This window comes from Diabrotica virgifera, chromosome 8, assembly GCF_917563875.1.
Source record: "Diabrotica virgifera virgifera chromosome 8, PGI_DIABVI_V3a".
Classification (NCBI taxonomy): domain Eukaryota; kingdom Metazoa; phylum Arthropoda; class Insecta; order Coleoptera; family Chrysomelidae; genus Diabrotica; species Diabrotica virgifera.
In genome coordinates, this window is record NC_065450.1 from 211,244,984 (window position 1) to 211,268,744 (window position 23,761).

General features: G+C 33.0%; 1 protein-coding gene across 8 annotated transcripts in view; it reads right to left on the reverse strand.

Moving 5' to 3' along the window:
• The window catches only part of LOC114328837 (tropomodulin), a 386,380-nt gene that overhangs the window by 123,144 nt on the left and 239,475 nt on the right, over nucleotides 1–23,761 (reverse strand). For all 8 annotated transcript variants that reach the window (XM_050657612.1, XM_050657613.1, XM_050657614.1 and 5 more), the window contains exons 4-6: nucleotides 19,417–19,540; nucleotides 15,598–15,818; nucleotides 6,555–6,806 (exon numbers count right to left, since the gene is read on the reverse strand). In XM_050657612.1, the coding sequence (XP_050513569.1) occupies nucleotides 6,555–6,806; nucleotides 15,598–15,818; nucleotides 19,417–19,540 (597 nt within the window). The remainder of the gene's footprint in view (nucleotides 1–6,554; nucleotides 6,807–15,597; nucleotides 15,819–19,416; nucleotides 19,541–23,761) is intronic.

Below are 23,761 nucleotides of genomic sequence, written 5' to 3' on the forward strand. Positions count from 1 at the left end.
ACACGCAAGCTATAAGAAATGTATAACACCTTCTCAAATGCCTCAAAAAATATGGGCCGGCAAGTAAATGAGGAGAAAACTAAGATGATGGCATCAACACCCAACAAAAGAGCTAGAAACATCGGTCACCAATTCACGGTCGATAACTCTATAAGTGGTGGACAAATTCACATCCTTAGGCTCCATGATCACAAAGGAGAACGTCATGACGGAAGAAATTAAGCGAAGGATAATCCTAGCAAATAAATGATATTTTGGACTGAGTAGACATATGAGAAGCAGAAACTTAAGCCAAAAAACAAAAATAACCATATACAAAACCCTTACACAACCAGTGTTGATATATTTGCCACTTTTCAAAAATCATGGAAAAATGATTTCAGATAGAAAAAAAAACACAGGACCTTTAAAACTAAACTAATGATAGCCAACCTGGCCAATCAATCCCTAGTTCCAATCGGACACCAAGATGTCATGTCACCGATTGGATGAATGGATATGAAGAAATGGAACTGACAAATGACGCAATTGCCGATCTACTTCTTAACATCAAATATGAAGAAGAAAAAGAAAATACATACAAGATAACTCAAAAGATATCTCATTCCCATGGGTTGAAGGCCTTTGAAGCAGCTCCCATATACATCGAGCAGCACGAGGAATGGACGTCAGTTAGTAGACGTCCTTCATTTTCAACGTTGGCGTAACATCGCCGCCTCAAAAAGAGAAACATAGCTTACGCAAAAATCAATCAAAGACTTTTTTAAACAGAAATATGGATAAGTTAAATGTTTTTATCTTTTTTATACAGTGCTGTATTAGTTTTTAGTCATCAAAATAACTACAGTTATCGTTATTTACGTGTTTTTCTATCAATACAACAAACCTCGGTGTCAACCGAGTTTTTTCCGTATCCGAGGTAGTCACGGTCCCAATTACCTAGGATAATCGCGAGTCTACTGTATGTCAAAAAATGTGAAATAACTACCTCTTAAAACCTACCAAATTTCATTTGCATATCTCAAGCGGTTTTAGAGCAATAAATAAATCATCAGTTTGTAAGAAAAAATTTATCATCCCGTATCTCGGAAACTAAGCATTTGCGGACATATGTTTACAAAGCAAACTGTCATTATTTTTTCATGCGGAATTAACCCTAAAGTTTGTTGCACTTATTTAGAAACACCCTGTATTGATGAAGAACATGGCTAATTGTTAAAGTACCTAACTTTTTTATTATCCAACAGAAGTGAATGAGTTAAAAAACAGAATGTTAAGAAAGCCTAAGGCTACAATCGAGTTTTAATTTCAATATATTTTAAATGCTAGAATATTCCACAGGGTGTTCCGAACTTTGACGAAAAAACACAGTATTATTGTTAAACCCGGTATACAATGACATTTACCTGTTCAGTAACAGTATTACTACGTCGAGATTCTTAAAGAATAAGGCTACAACATACTAAAAAAATCACTAAAATCGGACGACACGTTTAGGAGATTCGAGACATCAAAAATTACCCATTTTAAGGTGTTCGAATTTTTTTGGCGAGGAGTGTATATTTGGTGGTAAAGACGTAGTATCTCTTATAAAAATAGGAAGGCTACGTTGGGCAGGACATCTAGAAATATCACAGCAGAACTACCCTTTTAGAAGAATCTTATGTCACAGCCTGTGGGAAGTAGAAATAGGGGTAGGCCAAAACTCAGATGGAAGGATGGTGTAGATGAGGATGGTAGAAAAATAGGCGCAGCAAACTAGGAACAGTTGGCAATGGATATAACTCACTGGCGTAATAGACTTGGGAAGGTCGAGGCTCTTTTATAGGGCTGTAGCACCATTGATGATGATGAATTCTTGAATGGCGACCAAGTGCAAGTAAGAGAAGTAGAGGCAGACCTCAAACCAGATGGACTAATGACATCAAGCAGGTGGCTGGCCACGAATGGATGCAAAAAAACAGCGAACAGATATGAATGGACACACCTAAGGGAGACTTACATCCGACAATGGATCGAAAAGCTGTTGATGATGATGAATGGCTTTGACTTTTGGTAGCTTTAGGTTTGAGGGCGAAGATGATACATGCTTAAAACTACCCAAATAGCACAATAAAAACATTTTAGTTTGATTTAAGGTTTATAAAGGTTTTATTGTGGTAAATAAGAAGATAATGGTTTTAAAGTTGCCTTGTAGATTTCCTGCCAGAACTTTAAAACTGTTAAGCATTTGTCACTAGTTTTAAAGTATCTAATAAGAGTATCAAATAAGACTAATTAATCTTAATAGATATTTTGTCTTATTGTAGTTTTAAAATGGTTTATTCTCAGTTCACTTTAAAACTAACCAGTTTTATGAAGAACTTCCTCTTACTGTTTGGTTTTATTAGATTCTAGTTTGTGACCTTTTAGTATTATGGCAGTTTTAAAGATTCCCTTAATATGACTAATAAAACCTATTATTAAAACTACTTGATCTCAAGACTATTATGTCAGTAAATAATATGCCTTAAAACTATTTTTTTAGTTTTCTTTAAAGTTGCTTTCTTAAAAGCAATTATTAGGCTATATTAAAACCAAACGCTCTTAACTGAATCAATTTGGTTATCGTAAAGACTAAACTATGCTTCTCGTCAGAAACAATAAAACCAAACTCATCCCCTCTTCTTTCGTGTCCATAATGGTCGGCCATTTGTTTTAAAGCGAAACAGTGGTGTAGTGTGTTGTAAAAAGTGGAAGTACAGTTAGTATAGAAGAAATAAATCGCAAGTACTTAAAATATAAACGAACTGGTCATTACGGCTTATTTTTCAAAGAATTACAATACACAAAGCACTACGACGCCTCGATTTTAAGGTTATATTGACATTAAAACCGATTGGCATTATTGACAGCAGCATTAAAACTAAACAGTTTTAATTCCAAGGCAACCTTGCTTTTATGTAGGATAAGGATGTAGGATAAGGTTCTTGGAAAGGTATAAAATAAAACCATTTGATCTTAACAATTCTCTGTCGATAGAATAAATAGTTTTATTTGATTTTCGGCCATATTGCTTTTTGGAGATGCTAAAATCCATGATAGATTTCAATATAAGGCTTACAGAAAAATTATAAATATGCAACTTAAAGACATGAATTCGATTTATTTTAACATTAAAACTTTAAAATTACAGATAAAATTATTTTTCTTTCAAATTAATATTTTTCGGATTTAAATTGTTTTATTATTATCATTTTTTAATCGCCAAAAGTCAGAAATTTTAGGGCGCGTGAGTTATTTAGACCTATTTTTGTTAACATTATCAATAAAGTTGGGTGCGCGAGTGTTTTTCTACCTTGACAGTCCGAAATAACCAAGTACTTTTTATTATTTTATAGTTACAAAAATACGTATCTAACTATCATAACACATGTAAAAATGTGTTAGCCTATATGGAGTACATGGGTTTAAAGAATCACTTAATATCGTAAATTGTCTTTAAAAGTCTCCATTTAAAAAACCTTTTTAAGTTTGCTTTAAAACTGCCTGCACTTAAAGTGTCTTTTAACATGGTTATAAAAGCACTTACACAGCAGCTTTAAAACCAGTTCCTTAAGAAAACAAAGTTTTAAAAAGGTTTTTATTTTTGGTTTTATTGACCTCTTTCAGTGTGGGCCCTTTTATCTGAAAGCGGTTTTATTGCAACCTTAAAGTTTACTTAAAAACCAATTGGTTTTAATTTTAGTTTTATTCTATAGTTTTAAAGCATCCTTAAAAGACTAAACCCGTTCCGTGCTACTTAGTGTAACGTTACAATGTTCCATCTCCTTTCTATAATTCATCCTTTTGTCTTCCTTTGTGTTTTACTTCTCATATATAGATTTTCTCTTTATTTTGTTTCTTTGACATTTGAGTTAATTTTCGTTCCAAGCCTTTTTGTTTTAGTTAACATTTCATTATGCAGTCTTTCCATTCAAATTAAGTTCCCATTCGCTATGCAAAAATTAAGTTCCGCACTTCAATTGTTCTAGCTCCTGTCCTATTCCCTTAACGTACTTCAAATAATAATTTTCTGAAACCTGAACTATTTATTGTAATTAGCGAGCATTAAATATTCGTCAGTACTAGTTTTTCTCCAATATGTTAACCACTTAAAAATGAATGCCTTCGGAAAATTTGCTCTCTTTTGAATAAAACTTGAAATAAGTAAAACCAATGTAATATTATCTGTAACAATAGGTGTTTCCCAACTTATTTGGGGTGAGTATTTTTTTTATTATAATTTACCTTGTGCTTTTCGGCTAATGTTTTGGTGAGCGATCCTTAGCAATGCTTGAGTTTTTTTATTTATTATTATCTTTATTTTTTTTACACTTATTGCCATTATTAACTTTATTCAGTTTTCAATTACAATTTTTTTTCCTTTGTGTACCCTCGTTGGCAAGGAGATTATGTTCAGTGGTATTAGTTGCGACCGTTTGACTTTAGTAGGACGGTCTACTTATACGCGAACTGGGTCTCCTTGCCAAACGTGGATCTCATATGTGCTATTGACACCTAGTAATACGCACTGTTTTTTTTTATTAGTCGCTGGGGAGAGCCCATGTACCAGGCTATATAAATCAAATACCATCTAGCCGCCGTTTTGCACCGGTGACCATGAAACTACAGTAAGGGCCTGCACCCGAACACCTCCACCTTCAGTCAACAGAGGCTACGTGGAGCCGAAGTCCCTCCAAGACCTGAAGACAGCAACGGAGATCCCTCGACGCCTCGACGGTCGCATAAGATAAGTAGCCTCTTGCAGTCAGGTGTTCGCAAAGTGCTACTGAACGAACTATTTCCTTGACAATAAGTTTTTATTTTTTTTTGTTAATAAATTTCAATTTTCCTTCATTCAGTATTTTGAATGGCGATAATGTGTATTTAATTGATTTAATAAGGTCAATAAATGAATATGTGAACCTTTCGAATTTTATTGGTTAACCTCCCTTAGATTCTTGGAAGAGTGATTCATCGTTGCACAGCGCAGAACCTACGCCAGGCTGAGCTAGCCAATAACCTTTGTAAGGGTTACACTAGGTTACATTAGACAAGGCGAAAACGGCGGGTTCGTTGGAAGAAATATTCCCATGAGATTTTTTTGCATAATCACATTCTTGAGACACCCCAGAATAAGGTTCAAGAAGTCGCCCACGCGAAAAGTAGTCCAATTTTTTTTAACAATTTTTTTTAATCAAATTGCAAAAATCAATATTTTTGGCCCTGACAATTTTTTTTAGATTTTTGGACCATTCTGGACAGAAAAGGTCTCTCGTAATATTTCTCTAAAGTTGATCGTGTTCGAGTTATAAGCAATTTAAAATTTGAAAAACACGAAAATGGCCATTTTTAAGACTTAATAACTCGGTTAAAGATTATTATTATGAAAGTCAGAAATTGACTAAATCAAATTTAAAGCCCTTCATGATCCTGAAGAAATTTGTGTCTTTATTTTATTACTAAGCTGTTATTTTTATTTATTAATAATGAGCGGTAAGATCGTATTGACGCCGCTGTAAATGTGAGTGCGAGTGAGATGCGCCATTGGACTGCCTGTTGTTCTGAAGCTATTTTCTTGTGGCATTTTTACAATTTTAACTATTTAGAATGGGAAATAAGCCACAATATTATTAAAAAAATGATTTTTATTAACGTTTCGACGCCCAAATCGTTTTCCCTCGTGATTTACTATGAGATCTCTAACGCGAGAATTTTAATGTCACCGTTGCATGTGGTTGTCTTTTTAAAGACAGATCACATGCTATGATTTTTTTGTGACGGATATTCTTGAGTTGGGGTTGATTTCATGTAATCGAATGAACTATCTTTCAGTAAAGTCGTCCCAGGAACGCAACTCATAAATATTGGCAATATCATTTTAAAGTCTTCTACTTTAAAATGTATCATATGTATCTGAATTGCCGATATAAATGAGTCAAATTAAATAAATTATTAGAAGAATTTTTTTACTAAGCAACAACATTTTTGTTTATATTAATAGTATTTTGTATTTTGACAACGGCACCCGATTTGGGCGTCGAAACGTTAATAAAAATCATTTTTTAATAATATTGTGGCTTATTTCCCATTCTAAATAGTTAAAATTGGACTGCCTGAATGGCATCTCTTTCGCACTCATCAGGGACGGCCGCCTAATACGTGCATGGCGCACATTATTTTTACTTAAAAATAACAGCTTAGTAATCAAATAATAACAAAAATTTCTTCAGGATCTTGTAAGGGGGGGGGGGGGCTTTAAACTTTAATTTAGTCACTTTCTGACTTTCATAGTAATAAATTTTAACCGAGTTATTAAGCCTTGAAAATCGCCATTTTTCGTTTTTGCAATTTGATTAAAAAAAATTGTTAAAAAAAAATTGGACCACTTTTCGAGTCGGCGACTTTTTGAATCTTATTCTGGAATGTCTCACGAATGTAATTATGCAAAAAAAATCTCATGGGAGTATTTTCTCCAAAGAATAAGCCGTTTTCGCCTTGACTAATTTGGGTATAGTAATTATCGTTATTACCTGGTTTGCCGCCCGAAATTCTTCGACAGTCTTCTTCTTGAGCAGGGCTTTGACCAACCGGACGATACCTTGGGGCGAAATAAAGTTCGTTTCGACGTTGATCACCCTCAAGGTACCGTTTTCCTCGATCGCCCTGCCTAACTTCTCTATGTGTCTGTCGGCCAGACCGCAATTCACTAACGATAACGTTTCGAGGTGTGTGTTGCTACAGAGGGCCTCGAACAATCTGTCGATTTTTTCGTCTGATATATTCTGAAAAAAAAGAAGAAAACAGGTCATTAATATACACGTTTGACGTTTACTTTTATAATATAAATGAACAGCTTATTTCAGAGAGGGACTCGAGTCATGTTAACTAACTTTCGAGATATGTACATATATGCAAAAAACTGTCTGGATATGAAGTCCTTTTCTGTAGTAAACGAAAAGTACGCCATACGATTTCGCTATTATAATAGAATGAATCGGGTCACTTTCTACCATAAACGATGTGTCTACCACCATAGTGAATGATCCACTCTTAACAAAAAATAACAAAAAACTGACTCAGGTCCCTTTCTGTTCAAATAATATAGTACACATTAAATAATTGAAAATAAGTGTATATTCACGCACCTATAATACAAGGAAAAAACAAAAGTGGTATCCACGTAATTACTACTTTACGTAGATAATCTTAGTAAGTAATGTAGAGAGAATACTGTACATGCTCTACCTATATTTTCACCCTATATAGCATTTGTAACGTTATAAACGTCAAATGTTTGTTCACTATCTTCAAAGAATTATTTTCTTCCCAATTTCTTTATATTTCTTGTATTTATTAACATTCTGTGTTGTTTTACTATTTTTCTTGTAAAAAAAGTTGACATATAATTTTGCTTTTATCTGAATATTCTATTTAAATATTAATTTTCTATTTCGCTTGTCTACCAATTCAATTCCCCCTTACCCATCGCATAACTCTTCTATATATCCCTCGTATATCTTAAGTTATTTTATGTTAGCAATTGATAAAACTGATCTACACTTGTCAACGCCTCTGGCAGAGACAGTAGTCCTCGTTCCTGCGCACCCAGACCATTACCCAAGACCCAACCAGACCCAACCCATCCCAGAATCCGACCAAAGCCGTAAAGGACAACACTATTATCTCATCAAAATACGATGGCCCAACTAAACTTTATCAATATCTATCTATCTATCTATCTATCTATCTATCTATCTATCTATCTATCTACAAGCGAGGTTCTTACAGCCTCTGCCGCTTCTCGCATTTCGACCGCCATCGTTTTCTGTCCATCCATTCGTCTTCTTTGATGGCTCTATCTCTCATTATGTGCCGTACATTTTCTTCCCAGGCAACTGAAGGACTTCACCTTCTTCTTCTTTGTTGTGGTATGTAATTTAAAGCTTTCTTTGGCCATCTACCTTCATTTATTCGTTTCTCGTGACCATACCACACTAGTTGTCTCGTTTCAATTATATCTACACTGAAATATACAATATTTGTCCTCCTTCTAATATCTTCATTTCTAATAGCCCGGGAGGTAGTGTCAAATTTAACCGGAGCATTTTAGCATGGCTGTTTTCTTTTTATTTAGTTAGGTGTTCCAAAGCTTATTAACAAATGAATGATGTGCCAGCTGGCCCAAAACCGGGGATTTTAGGCAAGAAAAAGTAAAATGTGAAACTAGATGGAAACACGCTACAACTTATATATCAAATATTTATCTCCGTGACTTACGTGTATAATAGCCAAGAATACCTAGCTACTGGCTTTCACCCAGACGACTCAGATTCAATTCCTGGCCCTGAAAATTTTTTGTTTTTAAAATTGACATTTTCATTTGAAAAATAATTATTTTTTGGTAATACCACGTTTTTATTATTTATACGGCATAATATAAAAAAGTCATCAAGTCAAAAAGATAATATCATAATAATTATTATGATTGACCTCCTAAGTGCATAATCCCCTGAAGCTTCCTGAGTTAGTACGACCAATCTAATGCCCCCCCCCCGACGTTGTTTTTTATTTTTTTGGACCCTAATTTTTCGCTTATTTTTTTTGGACCCGAAGGCATAAGCCTTGGCAATGGTGATCGCCAACGTCGGATAATTCTGATATGACACGTGAAGAAAAAGAAGATTACCAACCCCTTATTAATCTAATTTCCTTGTTCTCTATAATATATAAAAATTAATGTTTGTCTGTATGCCCCATATCGAATCGTAAACTATGCATTTGATCACATGATGACCTCAAGCAAAGTTGTTGTACATGAACCCGGGAAGGTTTCTAAGTTAATACGACCAATCTAAGTAATCAATATTTATGCAGACACCACACAAAAAATAGTGTTTATTAGAAAAAAGTATGTGCAATATTTTTGAGTATTTTTTGGCTTTCTGGTAATTTTTAGGTATTTAACTTTTAAACATTATTTTTTAGTTCTAAGGCGGTACGAAATGTCCGCTAGTTAATAATAAAAAAATATTCTTGAACTATGTAGTTTGGCACAGATTAAAAAGTATAAATCATTAATTTATGAATTTTAGATTGTAAGAAAAAAGCGTCAGCTGAATATATAATATGATACCGACTTTTTTTATGTTGTGTTGTATAAATAATAAAAACGTGGTATTATCAAAAAATAATTATTTTTCAAATCAAAATGTCTATTTTAAAAATAAAAAAGATTTTCAGGGCCAGGAATTGAACCCGAGTCGTCTGGGTGAAAGCCAGTAGTTAGGTATTCGTGGCTATTATAGACGTAAGTCACGGAGATAAATATTTGACGTATAAGTTGTAACGTTTTTCCATCAAGTTTCACATTTTAAATTTTCTTGACTAAAATCCCCGGTTTTGGGCAGCTGACACATCATTTGTTAATAAGCTTTGGAACACCCAACTAAATAAAAAGAAAACAGCCATGCTAAAATGCTCCGGTTGAATTTGACACTACCTCCCGGGCTATAATATGATCTTTTTTGGATATACCACACGCTCTCGTTTCCATTTCTACTACTTATATTCTTTTTCTATCTTTTTTCGTGATATGCCAAACTTCTGCTCCATAAGTCATAATAGGCTCTACCAAGGTTCGATAGATTGTCAATTTCGTTGTGTGTTTAATATCTTTAGACCATAGTAGCGAGCTTAGAATGTTTACCGCTTTTACTCCCTGCTGCGTTCTGTTTTCGGTGTATTAGACTAAGAGCCGCTATAGGTGAAATTTCTTAATCATTTTAGGCACGATGGGACCCTATAACTTAAATAGTAGAACCTAAAAGAAAACGTTTGAACAGTGTGCCGTCACTTTTCAGTGGCACATGCGTCGACAGTGGCGCATCAAACTTTCCAGTTATGGACGGGATAAATAAATTAAAAGTTACCCTCCCTTACTAACAGAATTAATTTCTTTTTATTTTTTTAAGTTCTATGTGATTAACGCATAGGATTCAGCGTAATTTTAACCCACCACCCCCTTCCCCCTGCCCCCACCATCAAAAACTTAATTTTTCGTTTTTATTTTTTTTTTTTTTGGTGGGATGCTTCAACTTTTTTTGAGGAATAGCTGCAGGTCTAATTTTTTCTTAATCTTGTGTGTTTTATCAAACACTATATTTTAAATTTTTTTCAGATTTTTCCACCTTCAAAAATCCGAAAAACTGTTTTTTGGGGGGTTTTGGGGGATTTTCCCAATTTTATAGACTTCATAATATATCAAATCAATTTTGTTTTTATAGGTTGTATGTAACTTGAAGTAACTGAGTCCTTTAGAATATTTAAAAATCAGAAAAACACGTTCAAACCCCCCAAAACCCCCTTAAAAAACAGTTTCTTGGATTTTTGAAGGTGAGCAGCGTTACAGAAAAATCTGAAAAAAATTAGAAATATAGTGTTTGATAAAATACACAAGATTAAGATAAAATTAGATCTGCAGCTATCCCCAAAAAAAAGTTATATACTTTTTTCCAAAAAAAATTTTAAAAATTTTTTGAGGTTATGTACACTCAACCTACAGGTCTATAAAAATAGACGTGTTTTATAAAAGCCTTAACTATGCGTGTGAATTTTTTTAAATTATAAAATTGATTGCATCCCACCAAAAAAAAAATAAAATCGAAAAATAAAGTTTTTGATGGTGGGGGCAGGGAGAAGTGGGTGGTGGGTTAAAATTACGATGAATCTCATGTCTTAATCACATAGACTTAAAAAATGAAAAAAATTAAATTCTGGTAATGAGAGAGGGTATTTTTTAATTTATGTATCCCGTCCATAAGTGGAAAGTTTGATGCGCCACTGTAGACGCATGTGTCACTGAAAAGTGCCGGCACAGCGCTCAAAGGTTTTCCTTTAAGTTCTACTATTTAAGTTATATGGTCCCGTCGTGCCTAAAATGATTAAGAAATTTCATCTATAGCGGCTCTTAGTCTACATCTTTTGGTAGTACCTTCTTTAGATATAGATCCGAGATATTTATATTCTTTACATGTTTTTGTGGTTCTAATTTATAACTCTGGATCTTCTTCATCATCCCCTATTTTATCGTAAAGTTCTATTATCGACAGGGTAACCTGTCACACAGAAGTCTCTTCGAATACTGCGCGATAATTTTGGGGATCGCCTTATTTCGCGTGGCAGTGCATACCCATCGTACTCACCAGACCTAATGCCACCTGATACGTGCATATGGGGAACGCTGAAGGAGGTAGACAGATCAACCGTCTGACATTCCGGAATTGCGGACTAGAATATTAAAGATTTTTTTCGTGCCAGAAGGTATCTTTAACATCTGTTTTATCGAGAACGTCGTCGTGAATAATGTTTGCAAGACTGTATCACGTATATTAAACATTTTATAAATAATCATAAACATTTCAATATGTATTCATTTCAGTACTGCTTATTTTGCCGCATACTGTATTATTGTTATCAGGTATAGAGTACTTTGTGTTTTAAAACTCAGCTACTCAAAAGTACCTCCATAAGTACAAACGCCATGCGCCATTAGGAAAAATAATATATGTACCTTGCCAATGGTACTATTATTCGCTGTGTGCAAGTACTTGGAGGGGATACGAGAAACGATCGTGCACGAGTAGCGGAGAAATCTTGTAACTTTCTTAAATAATTCATATTGTCAATTGAAATTGTCCTATTGACATATTTCATACCTACTGTCATTGAAGAAAATGGGATTTCGCAAATGCTGCGTTATAAATTGTAAAAATACAACAAAAAATTGTCAATATTTAAGTTCTATTCGTTTCCAACTTCTAAGCACGAATTAATACAAAGAGAAAAGTGGATTTCCATCATAATAAAGCAAAAGTAAGTAACTTTATGTACTTTAGTGCCTAGTTAAAGTATACTTTAGGTCTTGTCATTATGAAATCGGGCATTAATGTTGCAACACAATAGTGATATGATATGCAATTATTAAAGTGAATTTAATTAATTGTATTTTACTTGTAATACTGCATTTTAATAATTAACTTTATTTACTACATACAATGCTTACCTTTAATAACATAACCTCAATCTTACTTTTTCTTCTTATTCTTTTTTGGGATATGGCCAATTATCCAGTAACCAGGACTAATATCAAATTTATTCAAAATCAAATTTATTCAAAAATATGCGTGTATAACATTTTACATTTAGATCCTATATTATTATTAGTGTCAACTGACTCAGCACCATGACTAGGTTTTGCACTGTACTATGTCAATCGAAACTGTATCAATTGTACATAAAAGTAGTATTAAGGTTGGAACTAAGAAGTAACATACCTAACTATCGAAGAGATAATGCAACAGAACAAGACGGACGGTAAACCTCTCTAGCTGCTGAATACTTTGTTAATTATAATACCAATATACACCCAAATTTTACTCTGACTATGCTGTCGTTCATACATTAAGACATTGCGTCCAAAAATAATTTAAGTAGGTTTTTATGTATTTTTTAAATTTAAATAATTTAGGTTCTTGTTTGATATGTATAGGAATTATGTTATAAAATTTAGGTCCAAAGAACATTAGGGATCTTTGTGTTACTGATTTTTTGAACTGCTGAATACTAATATCCATATTTGTTACTGATCGAGTTAATCGGTTGTTTTGAAATTTAAATTTGTTTGAGTTTATATAAACATTTAAAACACAGTTGTAGATGTAGAGGGATTTAACACTAAATATCTCGGATTCATCATATAATTTTTTTGTTGGATGCAGTTTTCTTTTTTTTTTTAATTATTTTTAATAGAGTATTTTGAACTGTTTCTAAAATGTTAAGAGTTTTGTTAAACGCGCCACCCCATGCTACAATACAATATCTTAAGACTGATTCTGCAAGCGAGTTATAAAGCATGATTAATTTTTTCCTGGGTAGAATATCTCTTAAGATATAAAATTTATGCATTAGAGCCCTTATTCGTTTACTGACATGAGTGATATGGTCTGACCAACGTAAATGTTGATCTATGAAGACACCTAAATACTTTATAGAGAAAACTTTTTCTATTGAAGAACAGTCACAATTTTGTCCTTGACATTTTGCGTTATGCAATTTTATATGAAAATTTGTAGGTTGGTCAACAATTGTTGGGCTAAAGGCGATATATTTTGTTTTATTAATATTTAATGTCAGTTTGTTAAATTTTAGCCATAAGTTTAGCTGTTTAGGTTCATTTCAGAGCTGGTTTTAACCTCCTCCCATGTTTTCCCCATAAATAATATTGTCGTGTCATCGGCATAACAAACAATGTGGCCGTTGAAACTATTAATTCTTGTGATATTGTTCAGATAAATATTAAATAAAAGTGGTCCTAATACTGTTCCTTGTGGTACTCCGAATTTTATTATAGATTCAGAACTCAATTCTGGGCCAATTTTTACTCGTTGAGCTCTTTCCGACAAATAATCTGCTATTAGATTTAGTGCAATTCTCCTAACCCCATAATTACTTAGTTTATCTAAGAGAATTTTATGAGAGACCGTGTCAAACGCCTTAGCTAAATCAAGGAAAACCACTAAGCATTTCAATGATTCATCCACTGCTCCTATCACTTTCTCCAGTAGGTCAACTACAGCCCTTTCTGTACTTGATTTTTTTTACAAAACCAAATTGCTTATCTGAAATAACCTTATTTATATGAAAAAATTCAAGCAACCTTTCTTTTAGGACCATTTCAAATATTTTAGCAAAATTATTTATTAAAGAAATGGGTCTATAGCTGTTCAATTTACTCGAATTTTCGGATTTAAAAATGGGGGTGACTGTAGATTCTTTCCATTGTAGTGGTATTTTACCACTTTGAAAACACAAATTTATAATATGAGTTAAAAGCTGTGAGATTAGATCATGGATATTTTTTATTGTTTTAGCATACAATTTATCTGGTCCAGGAGCACAGTTATTTTTTAACTTTGATATTAGTATTGTTACTTCATTTTTAGTTACTGGTTTTAAGAATAAGCTAGATTCAACCTTATCATTAGCAATAAAATTATCAGGTATACTTGTCACCGGTATTCTATTTGCCATATCAGCACCAATATTAGAAAAGAAATTATTAAACATATTTGCTTTTTCTTTGTTATTACTTACAGTTATATTGTCATTAACAATTGATATGTGTTCAATGTTTTTAGATTTTTGATTCCGACCAGAGATATCATTTATAATATTCCACATTTTTTTTGTGTTTCCACCAGCTTCATGAATTTTATTTTGATAAAAGTCATTCTTGGTTTTTTTTTAGTAGACTATTAAGTTTGTTTCTATAATTTTTATATTCAGCATTAAGTGCTGGTGAAAATTGTTTTAATAATTTCTTTTTAAGAAAATCTCGTCGTTTGATTGACGATATCAGCCCACCGTTATCCAGGGTTTTATTTTTGATATTTTTTTATTCATACTTTTTACCTCCGTAGAGGTTTGTATGTAATTATTTAAGTTATTTATAAATGTATCATATGCAACTTGAGAATCTATTTTGTTTATATAAATATCATTCCAATGTTCAATTTTTAATTATGACTGGAGATTCAGGTGTAGGTTTTTTTTAGTTTCATTATTTACCAAAACGGCTGGAGTGAAGTGATCAGTCATGTCAGTGTGAAAAACGAACGGATCAATACTAATTTGCTGTTTTAGATTAGCTTGTGTTTTTATAAATATATGATCAATGATTGATTTTGTATTTATTGTTACTCTCGTTGGCTTGTTTATATAGGAAACAAAACCATTAGAATTTAATATATTCAAATAACTGTTTGTATAAACTTCATCTTTTTTTTAATCAATATTAATATCACCTGCAAATATTTCAATATTTTGTTTTTGTATTGTTCCAAAATATTCACCCAAATCCCCTAAAAATTGTTTAATATCTGTTGATGGAAGCCTATAAAAAGTCGTTATACCTATTTTGCAAATTGTATTAGATAATTTTTTACTAGAAAACGTTACCCTTAAAAATTTACTTTCATTGATGGGTAATATATTTACCGAGGCACCTAAATTATTCCTAATATAAACAACAACACCATCACATTTATTAGCTAATGATTCATTATAATGAATAGTAAAACCTGGTATTATATAGTTACTAAGATCAGTTATTTCTCTAGTTTCTGACAAAATTATAACATCGAACATGTTTTTGGACATTTCAATGTACACTAGAAGTTCCTGAAAATTTTTTTGTATACTTCTTATATTAAAGTGAACGATGCCCAAACAGTATCTATCGCCGTCAGTCCTATTCTGCATGCTATCCTCAAAATTGTTAAACACCATTGTGTTTATCTCATCATTATCTAAATTATCCAAATAATCAATCATTATTCAGATTTCTACGTCTGAACTCCCGAAATAACAAAAAGAGAATAAAAGAAAAATTATCTTATTGGCTAATATAATTAAAAGTGCTATAAATGTTGCTGAGCTATGACACCCGGTGTCGCTCTTCCGAACTTGCACTGTCCCTATACAAAATAAAAGAAATAATATTGATACTTTACGTACTTTAATATTGTTCCAATTTAAATCGATGAATTTGCCATCGTCGTCTTGTACTTTCTTGACCGTTTCATCTGTATCTGTCATATTGGGTGGATCCATGGGGAATAGTTTGGGTTTGGAGGCTTTTGTGATACCGTCCCAACCTAAACCAACTGGTTGGCCTTTGTTCAAGAGCGACGCGTGGTATTGGTCTTGGTTCATCATTGAATGGAAACCAAGGATAGCTAAAATATTAATGTTATTCATTATATATCTTTAAAATGGTAAGTACCTCTTAGTGTATATACAGTGGGACCCCGATAAGTCGACCCCCGAAATCCCGGAAGTCCGACTAACACGGACCGATTTTCATCAGACAAATATTTCAACAATAAAAATGTATGTAATATAATATTTGAGAGATAATGTGTATTTGTGTAATTTGAACTATATGATAGTAAAAATGACTCATGGCACACGGCGCTGGCGGCAATGCGACGGACGTTCATTGTCTCGGATTATCGGAAAGAACAGGCACCTGTAGTATTCCTTTATTTATTTCAAATTGTCTTAGAATTGTTTAAAAAAGACTAAAAGACTATTTAAAAAATTCTTTTTTAAACAATGGTCTTAGATTTCACTGTTCTTAAATAACAGCATCGTTCCGATTGTGACTGTATTGTGTGTAGTACAGTCTTGTATTGTTCGCTTCTGTTTGCTTACGTTTGTGTTTGCGTGTTTTTAGCAATTTAGATGTGTAGGTACTGTGCATATATATTTCTAGGCCTGGATCCCACGTATAAAAAAAAAGTTGATTAATAGCAAGCTAAAAATTTGTTAATAGCTTACGGGCGTCTAGTCGGACAAACTTTGATATATGGGAACACTGGAACAGGGGAAGTTTTAATTGTGGAACAGGTTAAAAATTTCAAACGGTCATACCACGAAAACGGCACATGTATTTTGTCCGACAGAACAGACTTAAACTCTTCGAACAGAGATTAAACTCTCATGCAAAAATCAAACTGCTATTTATCACCAAATAGGCGTTTTAATGAGTGGAACATGTAGAATATGTCAAATGACAGCAATTATGACAGGTGATAAATAGCAGTCTGATTTTTGCATGAGAGATGAGAGTTTAATCTCTGTTCGGAGAGTTTAAGTCTGTTCTGTCGGACAAAATAAATGTGCCGTTTTCGTGGTGTAACCGTTCCAAATTTTTAACCTGTTCCACAATTAAAACTGCCCCTGTTCCAGTGTTCCCATATATCAAAGTTTATGCGACTAGACACCGTTAAGCTATTAACAAATTTTCAGCTTGCTATTAATCAACTTTTTTTTCATACGCGGGATCCAGACCTATTCATGTTATTTCAATTATAACGGAGTTTATCTGTAAGTACTTATACCTTATTTTATTGATATATTCTCCGGCTAACCCGGATTTTCGATAACCCGGATTTTCGATAACGCGGGTCGGCCGCGGTCCCGATTAATCCAAGTTATCGAGGTTCCACTGTACATTAAAATCCCACAAAACATAAAATATATAAAAGTATAAGAGCTGATGGAAATCTAAGTGATTCTGAGGGAAACATCATTTTGGGCAAACAGTAAAATAAGAACGTGGAAAGAATACCTAGAGAAACTTGTTTAAGACCAAAGAAATAACATATTTGATCTAGAAGAAGAAGTAAATGATGGACCAAGAATATTACAGCCGGAAGTTATTCTGTAACAACATAGCTAAAGGATGGGAAAGCTGCAGGACCCGATAATATGCAAACAGATTTACTCAAACTAATGGACAACCAATTAATAACAATTAGTGATGTAAGAGAAGAGAATATTCTCGAGAACGGGAATATTCTCGAGAATATTCTCGTTCTCGAGAATATTCTCTTGAGAGTTGCAGCGTCCTTAATCGTGCTAAGACGATACATAAAAAAGTAAAATTAGAAACGGAAAATTGGATACGGCTTTTCTAAGTAAACGCGAAACAATGAGTAATTTAGCTATGGAAATACTGCTAGACAATTATTTGTTTAAGAATTTTACAAGAATGTCAAAAAGTGATTTCGAACTATTAATAAATAATGATAGGGACAAGAATAGAGAAGAAATATCAAACATGAGAAACGCAATACCAATCTCAACAAGATTAGCAATTGTTATTTATATATACTAACAGTTTTAGTTTAATGTATTTATTCAGGGTGCACTACTCTTCCATTTGTCTCATAGTTCCAGAAGTATGCCAAGTGCCACAACTCTGGACGTAAATGTACTGCATTAATAAACCTTATTGTGATTTCATTTGACCACATATTCGTCTTTTCTTTGTATGTTTTGACAAAACCAAATTAAATTTCAACAGAGTACAGGAAATAAAGAGGAAATACAGAGCAACATGCAAAATTTTCCACAGCAGTTCGACTTTATCGGCAACGCATCGGGCAGTGCAATAGTGTTCAAATACCAGTAATATTTCGGCCACATGGCTCAGCCAAACGGCGATATTTTCATTAGATGTCTCTAATGTTGCCAGAAATATACCAAATATATATTTTCGGCAACATATTGCTTCAAAAACTAGACCGTCTAAATGCCCCTTTAGACGTAGACCAATCCATGACTGAGCTGACGACTGGTGAAAAATTTCATCCCACAACTTCTCATCGGTACATTGAAATGCAGAATGTAGATGACCAGAATGAGCTAATGATAGAAATATATTCTGAACCTGAGGCCTCATGTTTTTCTGATTAAATCACCACATCCATTACTTGCATTATTTGTTGTTAAGAAGAAACTTTCATTTTTTTATCAAATAAATTTTGTGTTCTCTGTTGTTTTTGTATTGTTTATATTAAAGAACACTGTTGTTTAGTCCCATAATTTTGTAAGGGAAAATGAAAATGTAGTATGTCAGTAGTATAAATGTAGTATATGTAAATAATTTATTTCTTTAGCTGAGCGCCTTCGACATAAACGTCATCATCTGAGCTAATGGTCAAATACTAAAAAAGTACCGCTACACAGAGGTGTAAACAAGTGCATCTTATGAATGTAAATATGATTTTTAGATTTTAAATGCTATCTTCTTTGTCCTCCGTACAACACCAAACAGTAAAAACAGAAAAAACGGTCACATACACGTTGCACAAAAACATAAAAACTTTTTTCATGGTACGGGTGTAGATATCACCCATCCATTCTTGGCCTAGTAACAACTGTAGGTCAGTCAGCTGTTGTTACTAGGCCAAGAATGGATGGGTGATATCTACACCCGTACCATGAAAAAAGTTTTTATGTTTTTGTGCAACGTGTATGTGGCCGTTTTTTCTGTTTTGTGTTGTACGGAGGACAAAAAAGATAGCATTTAAAATCTAAAAATCATATTTACATTCATAAGATGCACTTGTTTACACCTCTATGTAGCGGTACTTTTTTAGTATTTGACCATAGCTCCGATGATGACGTTTATGTCGAAAACGCTCAGCTAAAGAAATAAATTATTTACACACTTTGACATACTACATTTTCATTTTCCCTTATTCATTTAAGTGTGTACAAACTTATCAGTCTTTCAACTATCCATAATTTTGTATATAATTTTATGATTTTTAATACCCTATTTCATCTTCAACAATATCCCTAAGTGCGTCATAGGGTTCATTCTCATAAAATTCTCCATATCGAGAATATTCTCGAGAATATTCTCTGATTTTTCATTCTCGAGAATTTTCCAACACTAATCTGGAGACAACACAACAAAGAACAAAAAATATGGTATAAGATGAGCAGAATTTTTGTTACTTATTGATAAATCAAACTTACCGGCTAAGTCTATAATTTCCTCCTGTGAAGCATCAGTCAAGGCTTGTTCATATTCATCTCCTAAATCTACGGCAATCTGTTCTTCAGCCTCTTGTTCTTTCGCTGGCGGAGGCGGAGGAACCCACTGCAAACAATGCACATTTATATGATTTCTGTCATGGAATATAAAAAAAATACAAAATTGATCGGATTATCAAACAAAAAATTAATTTTACTTCTAAAGAGAAGCTAGGACCAATAATCCCGGACAAAAAATGCCCACAAATTATCCCTGGACAAAAAATCCCCGGACAAATAATCCCCACAAATTTTTTCGGGCAAAATATCCCCACAAAAAATCCCGGACAAAATATCCCCAAGAAATATTTGCTGCCGAATAGTTCTCTAAAAGTTTTTCCTTGAATGCAATCAACGCAAATGTTTTTCAGCCTCAGTGCATGAGAGTTATAGATAGCAATCGCCATGAAACCTCTTTTCGGCACGAAAATAATGAATAGTAATTAAGATTAAGCATGAATTATAATTTCGATTACCAAATTTCGAATTTTAATTCCATCTCCAAAACTTCAAATTTTACATGACAAAGGAGTGTGTTTTTTTTTTCAAAAATCGTGGAAGATATGGGGAATGAGCTAAGGTTGTTGGAATCATGTTGAAAATTAGGTCGCACCTACATTGGATCCGTTTTTCTCCGATCCGATCAGATCAGATCAGATCCGATATCGGCCGACGTCGGGAGTAGCTTCTCCTATTTTCATCGAGAAGTGTTTGGTTTCATTCCGGTTTTTGCATATAAGTAATTTAATTTTTTATTTTAACTATTTCATGAAATAAATCAACAATAAATAGCTTCCAAATCTTAATATTTAATTTTGTAATATGTGTCTCTACAAGTAGTACATTCTTTCACGGTTTTTGCTGTAAATTTTAAAGAACCGCTTGGATTGACATGAAATTTGGCATACGCGTAGCTAACATGACATAGAAAAAAAGTGATATGGTGCCGATGTGTGCTTTTGCCCTAGGGGTGAGTTTCACCCCATCTCGGGGGTGAAAAAATATATGTCCAAGATAAGTCCCGAAATGGATAAACTGACTAATTTTAAGCAACTTTTGTTCTATAGAGTTTTTTCACTAAATCAATACTTTTCGAGTTATTCGCAAGTAAATATGTTCATTTTTCAACAAAATAACCACGATTTTAGACGGTTTTTCGCAAATAACTCAAAACGTAGGCATTTTGTCGAAAAAAATATTCTTACCAAAACTATAAGCTATAAAAAAGTGAAAACAACGGTGTTATATTAGGTCTCTATACCTAGCAAGAGCAGAGTTATAGCTAATGAAAAATAGGTTCATATTCGAAACATTCCAAATAGAATAATTTAATGTGAAATATCCAAATACTGAAGCATTCTTGGGGAAAACACATTACAAACTTTTTATAGTGTTTAAAAAAAGCTTTATTTCTGTTTTTATAAAAAAAACTCCAAGCATCAAATGTAAGCAAATTACGCTCAAAATAAAGTTGGTCCCTTTTGATTTGGCAAAAAAAAATCAGGAAGATCACCCCCCCCCCCCCCCCCCCCAATTAGCAACTTAAATGAAATTAATAGTTACCGCTTCACAATTTACTTTAATTATGTTGTGTTTATATGATCTGTAAGTTTGTTTCATCGATTCAAAGTGCTTATTTTTGAAAAAATTTAGTTTTAAAATAAAATTTTTAAAAATTTTAATTTTGAAAAAAATGCTTTTTTCAAAATAACTTAAAAATTGTTAGAGATGCCAAAAATCTTAAGCAATAAAAAAAGTCGGCTTTACTTTTCTGAATATTTTGTATTTTTTTGTTTTTCTGTAAGACAAAAATTGGTTAAGATTCGGTGTTTCTAAATTTGCATACACTCGTGATAAGTGACTCGTTCAAGCCTTTTTAACTACAGCTCTTTCAAAAATAAGGACTTTGAACCGATGAAACTTACAGATCATATGAACAATACATACGCGAGTAAAAAACTTGTGAAGTGGTAACAATTAAGATCATTTGAAATGCTAATTAGGGGGTGATTTTCCCGATTTCTTACCAAAAAAAGGGACCAACTTTATTTTGAGCGTAACTTGTTTACTTTTGATGCTAAAATTTTTTTTAAAAAACAAAAATAAGCATTTTTTTAAACTCTTTAAAAAGGTTAAAATGAGTTTTGCCCAAAAAAGTGCTTCGTTTTTTTTTGTTATGGCACGTTAAAATATTCGATTTGGAATTTGACGAATATGAACCTATTTTTCAGTAGATATAACTCTGCTTCTACTACGTATAGTGACCTAATATATACACCATATTTTTCACTCTTTTACGTGCTATATTTTTGATAATAATTTTTTTTCGACCAAATTCTTAATTTTTGAGTTATTTGCGAAAAACCGTCTGAAAACGTGATTATTTTGTAAAAAAATTAACATATTCACTCGCAAATCACTCGAAAAGTATTAACCTGGTGAAAAAACTTTATAGGACAAAAGTTGCTTAGAATTAGTCATTTCATCCATTTCCGGACTTATTTGGAACATATATTTTTCACCCCCAAAAGGGGGTGAAACTCACCCCTAGGGCAAAAGCACACATCGGCACAATATCATTTTTTTCTTTGACTTGTTAGCTATGTGTATGCCAAATTTGATGTCAATCCAAGCGGTTCTTTAAAATTTAGAGGTTTTGCAATATTTTACATTTGAAGAACGTACTAAAGATAGATTTTATAATCTTGTCTTGAATATAAGGTTTACAAAATCTCTTTATTTATAGGTATAAAATTTAATACAGTATTTCTCATGATCATCTTTCAGTGCGTCACAGTTTTTGGATTTCTTTCTAACGCATTAAATTGTATGTGACAGAAAAAAAGGCACGTCGGTGATTACATTTCGTCGGTGGCATTTTTATAACATTTATTCTAGTTATTCTAGTTGTCAATAGATGGCGCCATAATAAAAAAAATTTTTTTTTTAATTAGATAATATTAGGTTTGTTCGTAGAACGATCAGCAACCGTTGCCAACCGTCAGACGCAAGCGCGTTCGTAGTCTACGAACTCGAACTGTTAACTGCGCAGCGCTAACTGTTAACTGCGCATGCGTCTGATGGTTGGCAACGGTTGCTGATCGATTGGATCGTACTACGAACAAACCTATTACAAATATAATCTGTATAATTTATAAGACTATACAAATCAAAGAAAATACCATTTTATAAATGCAAGAAACACATTTGATTTGTTTTTATTCCAAATTGAAAATAAAATGTGACAACTGTCAGATTTAACTAAAATGTCATGTTAGAATAAATGTCATAAATGTGTATTATCACGGACTTACCCTTTTTCCTATCATTTGTTACGCACTGAAAAATGATCATGAAAAGGACAATACTTCTAGCACAGAATATGAAACAATTATTGTTTCCTATTCTGTCCCTCTAGGTAAAAACTTTTTATACCATTGTACAAACGAAGTTTTTACTTGTTCTGTATGATTAGTAAATATTTGATCAACAATCGATCTTCCACGTCTGAAATCACACTGGTAGTCACCAACAATTTGTTCGGCGTATGGTAGTAATATTTTTAGTAATACCGAAAAATATTTAGTCATCAGTTTCAATTAATGCAAACAACATTTCAAAAACCTGTTTCAAAACCTTTCAAAAGCTATGTCAAAAACCTGTGTTCTGTGTTTTCATAGCAAAGCTAAACATTCGTAATAGGACAAAAGCTTTGAATGGATGCATACAGATAATTAATAGGCCATGTTTTGAACATGTTATTCAAAGCAGAATGAGCAAAAGATTTAAGCTAATCATTACAACATGATTCCCACAGCCTTAGCTCATTCCCCATATCTTCCACGATTTTTGAAAAAACTCACATTTTTTTGTCATGTAAAATTTGAAGTTTTCGGCATGGAATTGGAATTCGAAATTTAGTAAAATTTCGGGAAAACTTTTAGAGAACTATTCGGCAGTAAATATTTCTTGGGGATTTTTTGTGGGGATTATTTGTCCGGGAGTTTTTGTGAGGATTTTTTGTCCGGGGATTTTTTGTCCAGGGATAATTTGTGGGGATTTTTTGTCCGGACCCCGCAACACTCCTTATGTAAAAGTGGTCCCGGTCAAATTTAACGGAACTTCTGTCGATGATAGTTCTCAGTGAGTTGATTAAAAAAGTCCATAGGACCTAGGTCTGAAAAGCTATTATTCTGAAGCTACATCCTTCTGAAGTTATTGGATTCGGGTGCTCGGTTTACGTTAAGTGCACTAATTCACGGTCAAGTGAATGAAAATTTCTATTATT